Source organism: Rhea pennata, chromosome 5 (assembly GCF_028389875.1).
Source record: "Rhea pennata isolate bPtePen1 chromosome 5, bPtePen1.pri, whole genome shotgun sequence".
Lineage (NCBI taxonomy): Eukaryota > Metazoa > Chordata > Aves > Rheiformes > Rheidae > Rhea > Rhea pennata.
The window spans coordinates 3,608,295-3,626,413 of NC_084667.1; the positions used below are offsets into that span (position 1 = coordinate 3,608,295).

General features: G+C 38.5%; 1 protein-coding gene across 2 annotated transcripts in view; it reads right to left on the reverse strand.

Moving 5' to 3' along the window:
- LOC134141651 (signal recognition particle subunit SRP54) overlaps positions 1–17,830 on the reverse strand; it is a 33,198-nt gene extending 15,368 nt beyond the window's left edge. The window contains exons 1-16 of one of the 2 annotated variants that reach the window (XM_062577992.1): positions 17,717–17,830; positions 14,384–14,492; positions 13,154–13,245; positions 12,449–12,533; positions 11,351–11,455; positions 10,098–10,164; positions 9,954–10,011; positions 9,112–9,262; positions 7,810–7,958; positions 6,314–6,414; positions 6,126–6,212; positions 5,654–5,727; positions 5,342–5,450; positions 4,323–4,493; positions 3,768–3,863; positions 1,411–3,097 (exon numbers count right to left, since the gene is read on the reverse strand). In XM_062577992.1, coding sequence (XP_062433976.1) covers positions 3,006–3,097; positions 3,768–3,863; positions 4,323–4,493; positions 5,342–5,450; positions 5,654–5,727; positions 6,126–6,212; positions 6,314–6,414; positions 7,810–7,958; positions 9,112–9,262; positions 9,954–10,011; positions 10,098–10,164; positions 11,351–11,455; positions 12,449–12,533; positions 13,154–13,245; positions 14,384–14,461 — 1,515 coding nt within the window. In that variant the 5' untranslated portion in view covers positions 14,462–14,492; positions 17,717–17,830 and the 3' untranslated portion in view covers positions 1,411–3,005. Of the gene's footprint in view, positions 1–1,410; positions 3,098–3,767; positions 3,864–4,322; positions 4,494–5,341; positions 5,451–5,653; positions 5,728–6,125; positions 6,213–6,313; positions 6,415–7,809; positions 7,959–9,111; positions 9,263–9,953; positions 10,012–10,097; positions 10,165–11,350; positions 11,456–12,448; positions 12,534–13,153; positions 13,246–14,383; positions 14,493–17,716 lie in introns of those variants that run through there. The other variant, XM_062577994.1, reaches the window with a different exon arrangement.
- Positions 17,831–18,119: the final 289 nt, after the last annotated feature.

Genomic DNA, 18,119 nt, shown 5'->3' on the forward strand with positions numbered 1-18,119 from the left:
GCATACTTCTGTATTAGTGTGCATTAAGCATATGCATTTCAGAGTTTATTAACATACTGTAACTAAAGAAAAAAAGGTGACTACAGGGTATCACTGATTTTGAAATAAGGACGCAATTCTAAAATAGAACTACTTTAAAAACACCAAAGCAAAAAGACTCGAGCTTACTTTGTGTGTTAGCTCCTTCTGGTGGCCCTCCCTGGCCACTACAATTACCTGACTAAACGCTTCATAGCTTATTTCAAATTCTCAATGAAATTTACATTTAGCCATTTGTCCAGATATCAAAACAGCCAAAAAGCTGCTCGAAGCTTCCACCCCATTGCCATCACTGAGGGGACTGCACAAACGGCCACCGCCGACACGCGGCGGGAGGCAGCGTTCCCGGTGCCACGCTCCCCGAGCTGCTCCAATTTCAAGGCCTGCCGTCCACGCACCCGTATGGAAGGAGAGCGCTCCATCTGCTAGCTTTTCAGCTTTCTGTGAAGCTCGCTTGCCTCTCAGCATTTTAGTTTTTTTGTATGCCAAAGAGAACTTCTATGCAAAATAAGCCAGGATGCTGTGGAGGGCAGGTACGAGAGGCCTAACACAAGCAAACAGCGCAAGAAGGAGAGCTGTGACTCATGACACTTCCTGGCATAGCAAGTTTTACGTATCCTCTCCTCGCTCGATGCAATTAATTCTCTGATTCAGAACCTCCACCTGAAAGAACATACAAGACATCACAACTTCTCTCAGAACAGCTGTAGGGTTTTCTTCTACCCATAGACTGAGCTCTGCAGGATCTAAACATCACTAAGTATTTCTCACACTCCCTAAAAAAAAAAGGAAAAAGAAAAGTTTTCTTCTATAAGCTGTGACAGAACTATAGAGGAGCTCCTGTACAGCCTGAACTCTTCTGTGAAGCCCCTGCAACACAAGCCTATACCCACTTCCCAACTTCAGTTCAGGTCTTTATACAGTTATTCCAAACAGACGCTGGTGTCTGCTCTACCACGCACATCAACGTAAGAGCTCACTTCCATGGAACTGCTGAGCAATATATTGCCATTTGTTTATATCAGGGTATACCTTTGAAATAAAATTAATGCATCTTATACTTTTAAGGAAATGCCTTCTAAACTTGCCTTTACCAAGACAGGCAGCCGGTGTCAGCTCTCTTCCTGTCTGGTAGCAGTCATATACTAAAACTACACGCTAAAACTCAGCACTAAAAATTGTGTAATGAATTGAAAAGAGTTAATTGTTGATAACTTGGCAATCTCTGATCAAGCCTGCACAGAGCACAGTGCTTCACTGTTCATCCTCAATATGCCTATTCTTTTTGCGTTTGATGTCTATCAGGGCCACTATCCACTCTCCCCTACCAAGTGTGTTCCAAAACACAAAATTTGCCACTCTTTGTTGCACTGCTTTGTATATTGCATTGTTTTTTATTGCTCATGTAAAGAACTTAGAAGACTATAAAGTAAAAACATAATGTGCAGTTTCAGTAAACACACACAAAAGACAAGTAGCTGAGGACATCTCCCACAAGCTCATGATACACAAGTGTTCAATCTTCTGTTACACTTAAAATATTAAGAAAGATGCAAATTAATTGGTCTTTTAACAGACTGATATGCAGTGTTGCAGTGAATGGCATACCTAAAGATCTGTTAGCATCCTCCATACATAGAATACATATGCCACGAATAGTGCAAAACAGTTCAAAATGTCATGAACTGTAAGTTACAGTATGCCTTATGTTTTATTAGCAGAAGACCATAATTACCCACATAAGCTATTCACTAGCAGGTGTGTTAGCTGTCACTTCCTCAAACAACTGGCTGATATTAACAGATGAACATGCTAATTTTAATTATCGCATTTAACTTATCTTACCTAAAGAACAAAAATGGGTGTCCATTTGCAACCCAAACATTCTGCAGTATATTAAAAATTTAATTCATGACTGCTGCTCTTTGCTTAACCATCTATAAGGATGAACCGTCTTACAATATTTTCTAATACTTATGTCAGATTTTAAAGTTATTTTCCCTATTTTCTGAAATTTGCCTGTAGATTCTGCCTATTTCAGACCAACACAGTGGACTGAAATAGCACAAAGAAATTCTATAGGAAATTAAGCTCAGATTGTAGCTCTACCTGAACTGGGGGCAATATGGTCTGTCAAATACAGCTATCTATGGCTGTTCAGTATGAAAGTTCAATAAAGGAACAGAATTCTATGAGACTGTCATCTTTATACCAGGACAACTGCTTAATTAGCAGTTGGTATGAAGATTATCAAGCTGTCACATATAGCAAAGACATCTGCTTACCTGTATGATTTTAGTAACTTGATTCTTTATGTACTAGGAGAGAAGGATACAGTTCTGCAAAACAAAATTTTGCACAAAACTGAGTGCAACACATACACCTTCTTCTAAAAGTGCTCCAGTGAGAAAATCTGAACAGCAGTACCAGCAAGTTTTAGATGTTGAACTATTGCCATAGCATTTGTGTCAAACATTAGTCACAGCAGTAATCAGAAAAAAAGTCAAACTGCAGTCATTTTCAGTAAGAAAATAGTTTCATTACAAGCTAATAAAGGACAGCTATGAAAGAACTGAAGAAAAACGACTATTCCCGTATTTATAACCACTTTTATTTTACAGTATATTTGTGACATTTTATGTTACTATAACCGAGGATCAGGATTGTTTACAAATATAATGGCTGCCATTTGATGTAAACAATTTAAAAGTGTCTCTAAATATTAAAATTTTACATCATGATTTTGTCTTATCATACTGAATTACTCTTTGTGCCATCAGGTATCAGAGGAGAGGAACTAGTGTAAGCAAAAATAATTTTCAGAAATTAGATGTAGAAACTGAGAAGCCTGAATAAGATTTCAAAACATCACTCCCCCCATCACTGTAAAAAGGAAGAAAGCAAATCCTTTCACTGAAGTTGCAACAAACTGTCAGTCAACCAAGTCCATTTTTATTAAGGCTTCTTTACATGTTATTGAATCCCATCATGCCTTTCATATTCCCAGCAGCACCTTGCTGAAATTGTCTCATCATCGACTGCAATCCTGCCATGCCACCTACAGAAAATTGAGAACATGTATGTGTTAATTAACTCTGAAGCACAGCTATACTCCTTCTAGGCACTATTATAGCACATATAATGTAATCTGAATATTATACAAATGCAAAAGTCAAAGAAGCTCAGTCAGGTTTAGATGAATATCAAAAAAGGACAACTGAGTAAGTAACTTTAGAAAGATCTGCAGACACCAGACTTAAAATGAGTTTTATGAAGATGAGCTCTGCATTAAGATCCAGACAAAAGAAAAACTGCAGGAGTAATCACTATCAATTGATAAGGTTCCAGTATAGGAGTCTTTACTAAAGGCTGTGCTTGTCAAATCCAGTTATTTGAGGTAAAGTTTAGAAAGACGAGAATTTTAGAAATAGACATGCTTTACTACGGCCTGTTGGATGTAATTGCTTTACTACTGTATCACTCTAATTGTTAACTGAAGAGTTTAGTTTAAATAAAGAGGCTAGAGTAAGCACTGGTAAATGCAAAGCATTCCTAACATTCAGACTAAGTTTTCTGATTCTCATTAGAAGAGCTAGAAATACTTAATAATGATATACAATATATACAGACTCATATTTTCACATTGCACTCCTCACTTCTATATTTTAAATGCACCACTGTAATTGCTTAGTAGGCCTTTCTTGAGATGTAAATAGGGCAACACATACCCATATGATGAAGAACTCTTGGATCCATCATCTTTGCCATCTGTTGGTTTAGTTTGGCCAGCTGAGATGGGTTTACATTCTTTGACATATCACCACCTTTAAAACAAAACAAAAGAAAAAACCCACACAAATGGATTAATATACAAGGCTAAAACTAGTTTACCTCCTAATTCTGGATTCAAAGCCATTCAAGTCAGCAATCAAAAGTTAGCATACTAACTGCTTAGTGGGGTTTAAGGATGAACAGCCCCTGCCCCCCACACAACAAGTTCAAGTGCCAGTACTGTAGTACTAAAACTCTACATTGATAAAGCCAAAAATACAGTATTTCTCCCTGCCCAGTTACACATTAGCAGCATGAAGAACAGTATAGCTCTAACCAGTTATTACAGAGTTTTCAAATATAATGAGAATGAATTAGCTACAACCCATTTCCTGCTCTTCAGTCACATCCCCTTTTCCTCTCCCAACATCTAATATACATTTTTAATTTCTCCTCTTTGTCCACACATCAAATGACTGTCACACCGAGCCAGTAAGTGTTTTACTTTTTACCTTTGAAAAGCCCTTTGATGCCTCCCATCTTTTTCACCATCTGTGCAAACTTAGTGTATTGGGTCAAGAGCTCCTGAACATCTCTGGTAGATACACCTGAACCTCTTGCCACTCTTTGGATTCTTCCTGGCTGCTTACTGAAAACTTTGGCACCATCTGTACTGTCAAGTTCTGCAATTAGCGCCAGAAAGAAAAATGCATTCAACAAACATTAAACATTTGTGTTACAACCTGACAGCAATAATAAGAACAAGTTTGCTGAGAATTTAGAATATGAAACTTAGTTTATACTTAGCTCCTTAGAATACAAAACTAGTTTCAGAAATGACAATGCAGAATTGTACAGAAATAATTGAGGTACATATTTTATGGGAACAGTATTGAAACACTGGCCTCTTTCCTATGTTAATCACCACAATGGAAAAATCTGTGGGAGCTAATTATGCTCTCAGCTTATCCAGTGCAAGCTATCTTAACGGGTTTAGCAAAAGGGTAAGAGCATGCTTCTCTCACAAGATTCGGTACGTCAATTAGACGCAACACACCCTGAACTCCAGGGAGCAGACTACACCACTGGGTAAAGAAGCTTGAGGGTGGATAGGAAGACAGCAGTGCTGGACTAAAGATGAATGTAACTTTTTAATGTGCAAGTATAGTAAGTTAATCATTTAAGAGACAAGCTACACTTTATTAAAATAAATACACTAATTTGAATAGAACACTTTGAAATCTCACCTATTCTACATAAGGGAACAGGAAGAGGATCTCAATTGTCACAGTAGATTTCTAAATATTTGGACTTATTCAGAAAGTTTAAGCTACAGGAACACAAATGTACCCTTTGCCATTTCTAAGGGTGATTATTCCTCTCTCGTCTGTCATTGTAAACACCTTACACCTAACTTGTGGTTGGGTGTAAGATTAGGTTTGGCTGTGGATCCCAAAAGGATCTCTGCGAATAGGACTGTTCAAAAATGGAAAAGAAAAAGAAATGAAATAGTGGTGGAAGTTTGTTTTACCTTGGTCATTCATACTGTCCATTATAGTCATCAATTTCTTTAGCCTTGCCATTGATTCCTGTTCATTGCCTTTACTCATGAAGTCTGTTCCAAAACCAGGGATCATGCCCTAGTTTTAAAATGTAAAATGAAAGCTGTGTCAGATTATGCAAAACTAACTTGAATTCAACTGCCAGAAAAGTAGACAGCAAGTCTACTTTAGTTCAGCAGATAAATATCACAGAAGCAGGCAAATCATCTCACTGTTTTTGAAAGTTCTTCAAACATGAATGAGAAGCTGATAAAAATAAAAATATTTTGGGGGTAACTAACCAAGATCTGACTGAATGGTCCCATTTTCATGATGTTTTGGAATTGTTCATACATATCTCTTAAAGTAAATTGACCTGAAATACAACAAAAATAAAGTTAGCAAAGATCACACTAATATTTTAGCATTATTGTCCTTTCTCAATTATTATTAGTTATATTTACAAGGTAAATATCATAGTGCATAGCTAAGTAGACAAATAAACCTCTTTTCCACCATTAATATGGCTAAATCGTTTTGGATGGCACACACTTAAAGAATTTTAAGCCAGTTAATGTGCAGTTATAGCACTACTCGTCACTTGATGAAAAGCACACAACTCAATTTACTTGACTGCCGTATTTATTAAAGACGGAGCAATGCACTTGAGATAATTTGTGTTATATGTAGTGACAAGTAACTCTGTGATCAACATTTTATAAAGAACCTTCATGACTAGTTCCACCTGCTGTTTAGGCTTAGGGAATAACTTACCATGTTTGAGCTTCTCTATGAGTGCTTCATTATCATCCAGCTTCAACTCATTTACTTTGTCTATCAATCCTTCAATATCACCCATACCTAGAAGACAAAACCACTTTAAGTTGGCATTTTAAAAAAATTACACTTTGGCCTTCTATTATCCAAAGTGCCTTTTAAATACAGTTGTAAGTAGTACATACCAAGAAGTTTGCTGATGAAAGGCTGTGTTTTAAAGGGTTCAAAGTCATCTATGTGCTCGCCCGTTCCAATAAATATAATAGGGCTTTTTGTGGCAGCAACTCTGCAGTAAAACACATATTTTACTCAAAAACAAATTATACTAAGATTTTATTAGCACCATCAGCTAGGCACCACCAACACAATGCAACCTGTTCAAATATCCTTCTTAATCCTCAAACTATGAATGCAAAACATTCAACATCTAGAATCAGAATGTGTATCTGGAAATAGCTGGCAAATTTCTACATTTGGCACTTTGAAAAAAAAATGCACACTCTGCTTCTACTATACTCTGCTTTCAAAATGATTAATAGAAACATAAGTTCCTCATTTTCATTGCTGAGGCAAGAGGACCAAAAGAAAAATGAATCATGTCCACTCCATCCTAGAACTGGGAGGTCATCTGAGACAGGCATTGATTATTTTTTCTCCTGGGTTCCTCTTACAGACAGCAATCTCATTTTCAATACAAGCAAAAAAAGCTTATGCCTTCTACAAAAGAAATAAGAGAAAAATTAAAGCTTTTGAGGAATCAATCACTGGCAGCAGCTATTAGATTAACTCAGCTTCCAAGCTACAGGAAGCGTAAGACATACAGTAGCTTCTTAACGCATGCAAGCTCACGACAGCTGGAACTCACTTTTGGTATTTATATTTTGCTCGTAAGTTTAGTTTTCCATCACTGTATTACAAACAAACAACAGCAAATTGCAGATGGCAGTTTAAAGATCCTACACTAAGATCAGACAGTGATTTATCTCACACCAGCTTGCTACCTTAGACTGTTTTGTCAAATCATCTTGGCTCCATACAAGCTGCATCATTCAAATGCAGCTAGAAATTACAAGGTTGAAGATGAATATAAGGCTGAAGATGAAACATGACCATTTCTAAACAGTGAAGACTGTCAAGATTCAGCATAGCACATGGGAAGCCAAACAAGGAGGAAGAAAAATCCAGAAAACATGACTGAAAACTAAGTTACTAGACACTGACAATCCAGAAATCTGCATCACAATTTTAGAGCCATTAGATGTGACATGCTGGAGTTTTTCCGTTTTGGAGACAGCCTTGGGCATTAAATAAGCAGCAAACTTTTTTAGGTAAGCCATGTCCAAATTTTTCTTTTTACCAAAAATTTTTGATATGCAAGATGTAATAAAAATAATCATTTATACTGCTGTTCTAAGACAGAAGTTTGACATGTGACACAATCACAATGCAACATTGGAAATATATCACAGTATCTGATTCTGATAGACATTAAATATCAACAGGGCCACTAGAGGTAGGATAAAAAAACCATAAACTTACTGACTTAAATCTCTATACCGTGCAGAATACAACAGTAACACTTTCACAGAATAGGTTTCTGCGAGACATTAACACATTTCACCGTTGTCTAGACACTGCATGTGCCCAGAAATTGGACACCCAATTATATCACAGTACTTACGCACTAAGAGCGCCACCTCCTTTTGCATGTCCATCAAGCTTAGTGACAATAACAGAGGCTACATCTACTTTATCTTTAAAAGCTTTAGCTTGAGCTTCACAAGCTTGGCCAATGGATGCATCCATCACATAAACAATGTTATCTGGTTGCTGGAAGGAAAAAAAAAAGTAAGTAAAGAAGAGAATAATTGTTTTCTGCTTTCTTAAATTGTGTTCACACAGAATAGAACTTAATGTAGGAACAGTTAGTACATAAGAACATTAGTACATTTTCTACTTCAACACAGGAAAACATTTCTTCACTGGGAGGGTGGCTGAACACTGGAACAGGTTGCCCAGAGGTTGCGCCGTCTCCATTCTTGGAGATATTCAAAACCCAACTGGACATGGTCCTGGGCAACTTGATGCAGCTGACCCTGCTTGAGCAGGGTGTTGGATCAGATGATCTACAGAGCCAGTGGTCCCTTCCAACCCAACATATTTTATGATTCTGTAAAAGCTGTGCACTTAAAAAGGACTTCTGTGTTTTATGAACAGTATTCTCTAAGACCCATTCAAAAATTCTTACGCTACGTTACTAGTTGTGAAAGAATCTACAGCATCGAAAATTTAACAGGTTAACAGTTTTTACTTATGTTTGGGTCATTTTAGCCAGCATCTAAGCCAATAAGCTCATTAGTACCTACAAGCAATTAATGTCAAAAAACAGCTCCCATTTGTTTACGCTGAGAGCTTTTTAAGATGTCCCATTCCTCTGAAAGCATGTAATCTATTAGCAAGACTTGCGTGGGAGGTGTCATACTCTGATCATGGAATCACAAACTTGCCAGACTTTCTAAATCCACGCAAAAACCATCAGCTTCTTTTACATATCCAAACTGTTGAATATTATGCAATAATCTTCTCTGTTTCAAGGCAAATATTCATGGCAGTCATAAAAACTTTGGTAATATGCCCAGCTACAGAAAATCTTTTATTCTAGTTTGTCAATGCAAAGATTGCCAAAATGCCAAGTTAAGGCAGTAAGTGTAGTCTAGTTATATGCAAGCATCCTTGAATTAACAGATGCAAGAACTAAAAATTGGCACAGAACTATCAACCACCAATCATCCAGCCTTAGTTTATTATTCATGTTTGCATGAATATGTTTAAATATTCAGTCTGTAATTTCTATTATATTCCAGAAGTTCAAGTGCTGACACATGCCAGGAGAAACAAATCTACATAAAACATTTGGAGACAAACACTGATTTGCAGCCAAATTACTATAACAGAAGCTACTAAATTTCTTGGAACTACTCACTATGGCATTAGCAACTTGTAACATCTCTTCAAACAAAGAATCTTCCTGTTTGTGACGTCCACTTGTATCAACAATGATTATCTCAAAGTTTTCATTTTTAAATTTCTCCACACCTTCTGAGGCAATTATTACAGGATCCATTTCTGTATAACTGATCAAAGGCAAAGAGAAATATCAACGTACATGCAAATCCTTGCTCCCAAGGAAACCTTTCATTACTTGACTGTAAACTTGTTAATTATAGATCCACCTAAATTTCAAGATGGACCTTCTCCTATGGGAAGGCAACAACTGCTTAAGTGAAAGCATGACTTCCTAAGCCATTTGCTTTTACTATCTAGTGAACTGAAACAAAGCACTTTCCATCCATCTCCCTGCTGAAGGTTCTGGTAGCCCTTCTTTCAGATAAAATACAACTGAGCACCTAATCAGTGCACTTCAAGTATAGCAAAAAGTGATTTACTGATACACCAAAACTATTTCAGGTCCACTGCTGCCACTACTTGACAATAGAAATAAAGGGTCCAAAAATTTCTTGATCTGTAAAAATGCTACCTGGATGACTTCCTGAAAATCTGCATGTGTCTGGTCAGGTCCTCAGGCTGTAACAGCTGCAAGCTACAAGAACATTCTAGGGAATTATCCCTAAATGTCTGATCTATTCTTACACTTTTCCTATCATCTACTACTAGCAACAGTACACTGACCTAGACAGACTTCTAGCCTGACCAGAGCAACTATTATATTAATATCTAAATAATTAGGCAACACTAAATGGGAAGCTATACAATGTTAGAGCAGAACTGATTCTACACTCCAAACTAATTCTGAAAGACGCTTACCTCCCATAAAAGGGAATTCTTGCTTTTGTGGCATTCTGCTTTAACTGGTCAAAAGCACCTGTAAGACAGAGAGTCAAAGGACTATCTAAAAATTTTTAAATACTGAAGATAATACAAATAGTCATTAATGATTTGGTTCTTTACCTGCTCTGTATGTGTCTGCGCATATTAAACAAGTCTTCCAACCTTTCCTCTGATAGAAGTATGCTAACTATTAAAGAGAAATCCAAAAGATGTAGTTACACCAAAACTCCAACAGAAAATAAGACATTGTATAATAGCTTGCAGGTCACCAAGCATGCAGTTAAGCCAGCCTTCCTCAGTTATTCTGCCTACAACTGAGTCTGTTTAGTAACAAGTACCAAATGTTGCCACCTCCTTTATTTTAAAAAATTATATTATAAAAATAACTATTTCTGGTTAGATGCAAATGGTTGCTTGACTCAGCTTCTGATTTCAGTTTCCTGAGCTAAGGATGGCTATAAATAGCCACAGCTCCCATTTTACTACTGCTGTTTACTCTTAATGCAGATAAGAATAGCTTTTAGAAACTACTCAAAGCATTAAGCACTTCAACGTTAACTACTCTCTTGGCTTCAGCTTGTACATTTCTTTACTGCTTTACTTCCAGGACAAAAGGTAGGGGAAGATATTTTTATACCAAGGACATGTTTTAAAGCAATGAAAGGAATCTTTAGTTTCCTGTAACAATGAGCTGTACCAGTACAATGCACACTTGGAGAATGTTTGAGTCACTCATTAAAATACTTCCAAAATAGGATCTGTCTGAAGTATCACAAGGAAACTCTGACAAAATCAGAACATGGCTAAATTTAGTCTAATTTTGCATATGAATCTGTGAAAGATGACTTAAAATATGCAACAAAGATGAATCTAGTCATCTTTCCATACGATAATTTTTCTTCACAACAACCACCGCAACAGCGGTAAAGCCTTGACTCAGAGCTTTCTTTTTTAACCTTAAAAATATAGATCTAAATTTGCTTACTAAGTTGGCGGCTGGAAGAGGTTTCACACTATCCACTCTTATCTGGGGCATCTAACATAGAGGCCAGTTTCCACTGATTCCATTAACTAGCTAATGAAAGGAGACTGACTCCGCTCACAGTACTTGCGTTAGATCCAAGAAGTAAGAAATACATAGAAATTTGTTACCATATACAATATTGTTCCACCAAGCATTTAGTTAAACAAACGAACAAACCATTTTGAAACAAATCCTACAAGCCATAAGTTGACCCAAAAGAATATTGCTTTAGATATTCAGCTCATCTCAAACTGCTGTGTTGTAATCAATTGGTGCTTTACCTTAATAAATACAACACAGGTAACAGAAGTCACACCAAAGAGCTTAATATACATATAAAAAAAATTACCTTTGAACAGGTTGTTGTTTTACCACTTCCCTGCAACCCAACAAACATTATAATGTTCTGTTTTCCTTTGGTAGGTGTCCATGCTTTGACTCCAGGATCTACAAGCTATGAAACAAAGCATAATATCTGAATTTCAGAAGCACAGAATTATTAGTGTCATATTTGGCTAGGTGCCTAGTTTTATTTTTAATTGAGTAAACTGATTTTTCCATACTTTATCTTAATTTGTCTTAGCGACTTGCTGATTTACTGTGAACTGCAATAGCCTGTGCAAGCTATCACATAGTATCCCACATAATCATTCTTCAACATTAACTGTGTTAGTTTCTTTTTGAAGCCAAGCACTGAAGTCAGGGTTGCCTGTATGCGTGTGAAACATGTTCATATATATTAGTTGGCATATGTATGACCTCCTCCTCACCATCAGTGCCCAAGATGGACCTCTTCTGGTGAGAGCTCTTGAGTACAAGACTGACTCTAGGGCTAACTGCCTCACCTCTTGCACAAGCAGAAGGCACATACATTCCAGAGCCATTATGGCAAAGTATAGATTCCACAAGCATAAAGCTCTATTCTGTTGATTGGAAAGAGGAGACACTACTGATGCCCAGGTTCTGACTTGACCAAGCAGACAAACAAAAATTCCCGCCCTCCTACCCCCTCCCCTCCAAAAAAACCATATCCATTTAGTTTTTCTGTGAAAAGTTATTACACAAGAGTGTATAAGTAGTTTGAGCAAGTCTTCATTAAGGTAGCCAAGATGTATTTCTGGAATAACCCAAAGACAGTCTAGAAACTAATAATGCTTTTCCCTTTTTTGTCTTTAAACTTCAATTGCTTAATAGCTTCAAAAGCTTAATTGAAGTTAGTCTATGAAAGACATCCAGCAAATAGTTTCAATCAGAAACACGCTATTTTTTTGCAGCTCTGGTGTAGCTTTAGAAAAGAATACACAACAACCCAAACAGGTGGGAAATATCTGTAACTGTAGATAATGTACTAGAATCTCAAAATCTGGCTTGTTATTGTACTGTCTACATAGCTCAGGCTGTAAAAAAAATAAAAAAAGTGATGTAATACAGAATTTTGAAGTCCTACCTTAACAAGTTCCTTAAAGACAGCATGCTGAATCATTTTTCTTTTGTTTAGGCCTGATGCCATCTCCTCAAGATCGATTGCAGATCTGAGTTTAAGAAATGGTTTTAATAAAACAAAAGTCATAAAAACACTGCATAGCTTAAAGTCTAACTTCAAGCTAAAAATAGATTAATTCTTTGCAACTGGAGACGCACTTTGATTTGCCTTGATTTTTTTCAAGCAGAGGGTATTTTAAGGAGTGACATGTATTACAGACATAACTTTTGTATGAAGGAAAAAAATTATTTACTTGCATGTTTCAAATCTCCTCTACTTGAGCTACACATCTGAAAATCATCCGGGTAACTGTACTGGTCACATGTACCGGTTGTTTATATGCAGCACAGAATATGCAAAGATGCAGCATCTAGAACTTGTCCATCCATTATACCACCCAAATGACAGCAACATTTTTCTTTTTTTGAAAAAAAGAAAATAACAGCAATAACTGGCCAAACTTCTTTGGAGCAAGATTCTTTTGGACAAAATGTCTAGCTAGTTCTGTCAAATTACATTTTCCTGTTAAAAGGGAAAAAGAGGTCTTTGAAGGTGAGCTGCATTTGTAAGAAAACCATATGCAAGCTGAAAGTTATTCTTCTGTAACCTCAAACTACAACTTTTACAGACTTTAAAAGTCAAATTCGTTACTGTGATTATTTTACTTACTTGACATTTTCTCTGAGTTGCTTCACTAGTTTGATATTAACATCAGCTTCCAGTAATGCTGTACATACTTCTTTCAACATAGCATTTAAAACCTTTAGAGTATAAGAGAAAAATAAGAGAAATACAGTACACTATTGGCTAGCTTGAAAGAAGTGTTCAAATATTATCAACTTAACATAGAGTCAATGCTATTAATTAAATGCATGTTCCTATCATCATATTCAGTGACACAAAAATTAAAAGTCTCTGCATTTGTTCATGTGCAAATACAACTTAAATTTGAAAGAGTCATACTGAAAAAGGAAGGTCTCCAATCTGTAATATGCATATTACAGCAAAGTAATGCAGAATACTTCCTAATACATTAGCAACAACTAATAAGGTAGCAAAACTTTCTAAATTTCCCTATAGGCAAAAGTATACTTTTGTATACTAAGACTTGTTACAAACCTTTTCCTTATATACGAGCTTTCACGCTATGCTGACACCACTACAAGCCTTGGTAAGCCTACTTTCTAGACACTTTAAGCCACAAATCATATGCTTGTCTACTTTTAAAGTTTCTAGCAATTTATTCACTCCAGAGGCACTTCTGAACCATCCCATCAGTTAGCTTTTAATCTTTTTTTTTTTTTCAATCCATAAAACACAGAATGCTTATTTATCATTTTAAATTTTTAATTACAAAATATGGACTATACCAAGTCAAATGGCTTCTAGAACCACACACCATATTGGCTTGAACGCAAATGCGGCATCAAAAATAATCCTCACATTTCACAGGGAAAAGTTTAGACTAAAAGTTGCTTCTCTGACAACTTCAGCTCCTACCACTCTAATACCCATTCACATAATCCAGCAGAACGCATGCCTCAGAGCGCTCTACACGGTCTCACAGCCTACCCTCAACCCAAATCTAGAGACAGATTCTGGTTTATCTCCCAGGAACATTGCTATCCATCGGTCCAGCCACCAGATTCTAGGATTCTCTAGCCATGAGACCCACTATGCCCAAGGAGATAATACACGTCTAAAACTAGTTTTAGGTTTTGGCAGTACTAGCAAGGATTTACAAATTTTAGAAATTTTACCTATAGAAAGAAGAGGTTTAGAAATCACAACCTACTTCAAATTTTTCATCAACATAATTTGGAGAGTAAACTCAGCCTAATCTATCAGCATTTCTGCTTTCTAAATGTTATAGTGCAATCACACGTGCACATTACATACCTCTTCATTGATAATTGTAGCATTGCTCAGAGAGCGCAATGCTGAAGTTATTTTTCTTCCAAGATCTGCTAGAACCATCTTGGCGGCTTCAAATACAACTCAGAGGAATCTGAAAAACATTTAAAAAACAAATTTAAATTTTGTTTAAGCTGTGCCTTCTCAAATGAATTATTCCAGTATATTTTGGGTTAAGAGACCTGCTTTGCTATCCCCATCAAGGGCTGCACAGAAGTTTTACTTTTTTAACAATTATTCTTTGCAATTATTGGCCTAAAGTTAATTTTAGGCTATCCTGATGGCCTACTTAAAAACAGAAATAACTTTCTGCAGATAGGAAGCATTTCACTGTATGGTATGCTCATGCACTCAGTTCACCAAGAAAAAGCAGTGCAGACAGCCTTCCAGATAGAATGCTAATTGCTTCTTCTCTTCCTCTCAGCAATATGTTTCATCATACAATGAAATCAAGCAGGATAACTTAGAAGCTCTGCATCCTGCACAGACAACGTGATCAGAAGCAACACAATTTGCTAGCAAGGTGGAACATTATTGATCAGTTCTATTTCTCTTCTATTATAAATCCAATTGGATTTCTCACTTCCATAACCCTACAAACATGCTTGCATTTTTAAGGGGCAAAATTCATGTTCTGTCTTAGGATTCACTCTTACAGGAAGAGAGACAGTTTTTGTTCGTTGCAGACCAATCTTCCAGCTTAAAGTATGCCTCAATTTATAGGTTTTTTTAGGTAAATTTAAACGTTTCATTGAGAAACAAGAAAAAGATGCTGTGCTAGCCAATACATAGTATAATGGATCATCTATGTAAAAACTTAATCTGTAGACACAAAAGAGAAAAATAATTTTAAATACAACTGCAAAGAAACGGAACATAGTAGTGACTGCAAATAGAGCAATTTCTAAATTAGGTTTAAGTGACAGAGAAAATTGGGGGGTCATTAACAGAGACAGGAAGAAATGAGCAGAAAAATGGAAGGACCATCTATGCAAGGTGACAAAATACTCAAAAGAACATATGATAGAAAAGCAACCTAAAATTCTGAAAATAGACAAAACAACATTTGTCTGCAGAGCACAGAAGTCTCAGTGAAGCAGTTACTGTTGAAATAGAGTTCTTCAGATTCTTTTTATCTTTTGTTTAATTTCACAGCTGGTTTCTCATACCTAACTGAAACCACTCCCCTGTAAATAGCAGAATTCTGATTTAAATTCTTCTTTCAGAACTGAAAGCAAACTTAGCAATATAAGAAAAAATCTGCTGTAATCAGAGCAGCTGACTTAAATGTTTTTTTTCTTCATTAACTACACTTTCATCAATTTAAGAAAGGAGGCTACAGACAAGATAGGATGGAAGAAAAGCTCTTTACATGCACTCATGGAAATTTACTACTTGCACTACAAGCTCTAAAAAGCCAGGCTTACCATGTATTTATAAATAAACAAAAAGACATATAGTAAACTAAATAAAACAAGTTTTGCATGCAAGCTGGCCTCCTGGGTGTTTGTTTAGTTGAGAGTTAATATTGACAAGGAGTTATTTTAAACAAACAAACAAGTCTCCAGTAAAACAAGAAGAGACAGCCAGTCCAACACCTCCAATATGGGGGCTATAATACAGAACAAACCCCCAAAAGCTTCAGAAAATGTAGAATTAATATGGCGTAAGTACTGGCCTTTGTTGTAGCAAGTGACACAAACATGCTAACTGTAAAGTAAGCATATGTATGTTGTATGTACAAATAATTCAAAGAACCATACATTGTCATTAGATATTATTGATATCTAATACCAAAGAAAACTCAATCTTTTATTAGGAGCTTTGCCTGCAAGGGATTTACCTATCATTAACAGGATAATTAATTTCCCCCACTTATGAGATCTTTTGACAGGAGAGTTATGGCAGTCCTTTCCTCAGCCGATGGTTAAAAGCTCTGTTCAGAACATTTTCAAGCACTTCGTAATTGTGTGGTCCAACTATTTTGTAAGTAAACAAGAAAAAGAAATGCAAGTTTTTATGGTAAGGACCACATAAAAAATACCAAGCTAGTGATCAGTATAACTTCTATAGCCATTCGGTGAGTCAGCCAACACTACAGATAAGCAAACTTACAACATGAACCTCATGATCCATCAATAGAAACGGTGTAGAAAATTCATTAAAAAAAGACTTGTATACAAGCAGTCCATAAAAACATCTGCAGCTCTGATGGGGATATCCACCTTCTTACTTTGTTGCAAGTGGACTCCTATAAAACATTTTAAAGTGACGAAACTCAAAGTTTTCCTTACTAGGCATTCAGTCATGGATTGTTAGAGTAATAGTGAGAAGCTCCTTACCATAAGGACAGCACTGCTAAAGTAAGCAGTGGATGCGAGATCTAGGAAGCTTAATGAGATGACCAACATATAGCAATAATGTAAACATCTAGAAAACTTCATCTGAATTTCCACAATCCTATAGATCTCCAAATACAGAGAGTTAGATTGCTGCCTAATAGACATATGTTTTCACTGCAAAACTCCAGAAAATAATTTAACTTACTACTTCTAACAGTCTTAAAATAAGACCAATGCAAACACCACATAAAGGCACATGAGTTAGTTTAGCTGTTTTGATAGAAATTGCTTTTGCTAGCATACTGGAGATTTATAAAGCATCAGAATTACTCAGAGGTGCCAAGTACTGAACCTAACGTAGAGCCCCCTCAGGTTGTCAGCCACGCTACAGATGACGACGTACATAAGCCGTCCCAGCAAGCAGCCAGCCTGGCTTGGGGGACAGCCCGAAGGGCACCAGCACTGGCCACGCCGCACACGCACGACATCCCGAGCACCCGCGGTTTGCGCGCAGCTTTAGCGATGCAGCACCGCACAGACACACGGAACAAGCTGGGATCCGCCACGGCACCCCCGCGAACAACAAGGCTGCCCGCGTCGGGCAGGGCTAGCGCGGAGCGCGCAGCGAGCCCTGCGCAAACCGAGCTGCCTTCTGCGCGTCGGCCCGGGCACCTCCGCCCGCAGCCCCTGCGCCGCCGCTGTTCCGCCGCTGGGCTGCGCCGCGGGTGCGGACAGGCGAAAACGGCGAGGCAACACCCGTCAGCGCTTGCGAGCGTCGCGGCCCGCTCCGCGGGGGCGGGCCGGGCCGCGCGGGCACCGCGGGCCGCACCCGGGGCCCCCGAGGCAGGCGGAGGCCAGCCGCCGCCGCCCGCTCCCCGCTGCCGGGAGAGCCCGGCTGCGCGGCGGCCGCGCTGCCCGGGAAGCCGCCGTCGGGGCCGCCGCTCGGCGCGCGTCGCTGGGAGACGCGGACGCTCACCGGAAGCGCAGCGCGGGGCCTGTGCGCGGCCTCCTCAGCCCGCCGCCGCCCCCGGCACCTCCGCGGCGCCAACGGCCGCCGCGGCCCGCTCTGCGCCGGCCAGCGAAACGTCACCACTCGCCCTGACCCCGGCGCGCTTCCGCTTCCAGGACGCCCGCAAGGCTCCTCGTTAAGGGCGTCCGGCCTGCGGGAGCCCACAGAACACCGCGATAACCCCGCGCCACCTTAAGGGGGCGGTGCCAGCCCAGCGCTGCCGGCGGCCGGGAAAAGGCGGGGCTTCGCCGTGGGCATGCGCACTCGAAGGAAGAGGCGAGGCTCGAGCGCACATGCAGATGAGGCAAGCGGGAGCAGGCGGACGATCTGCGCATGCGCAGAAGGGGGACCCTTTTAAAAGCCCGCCCGG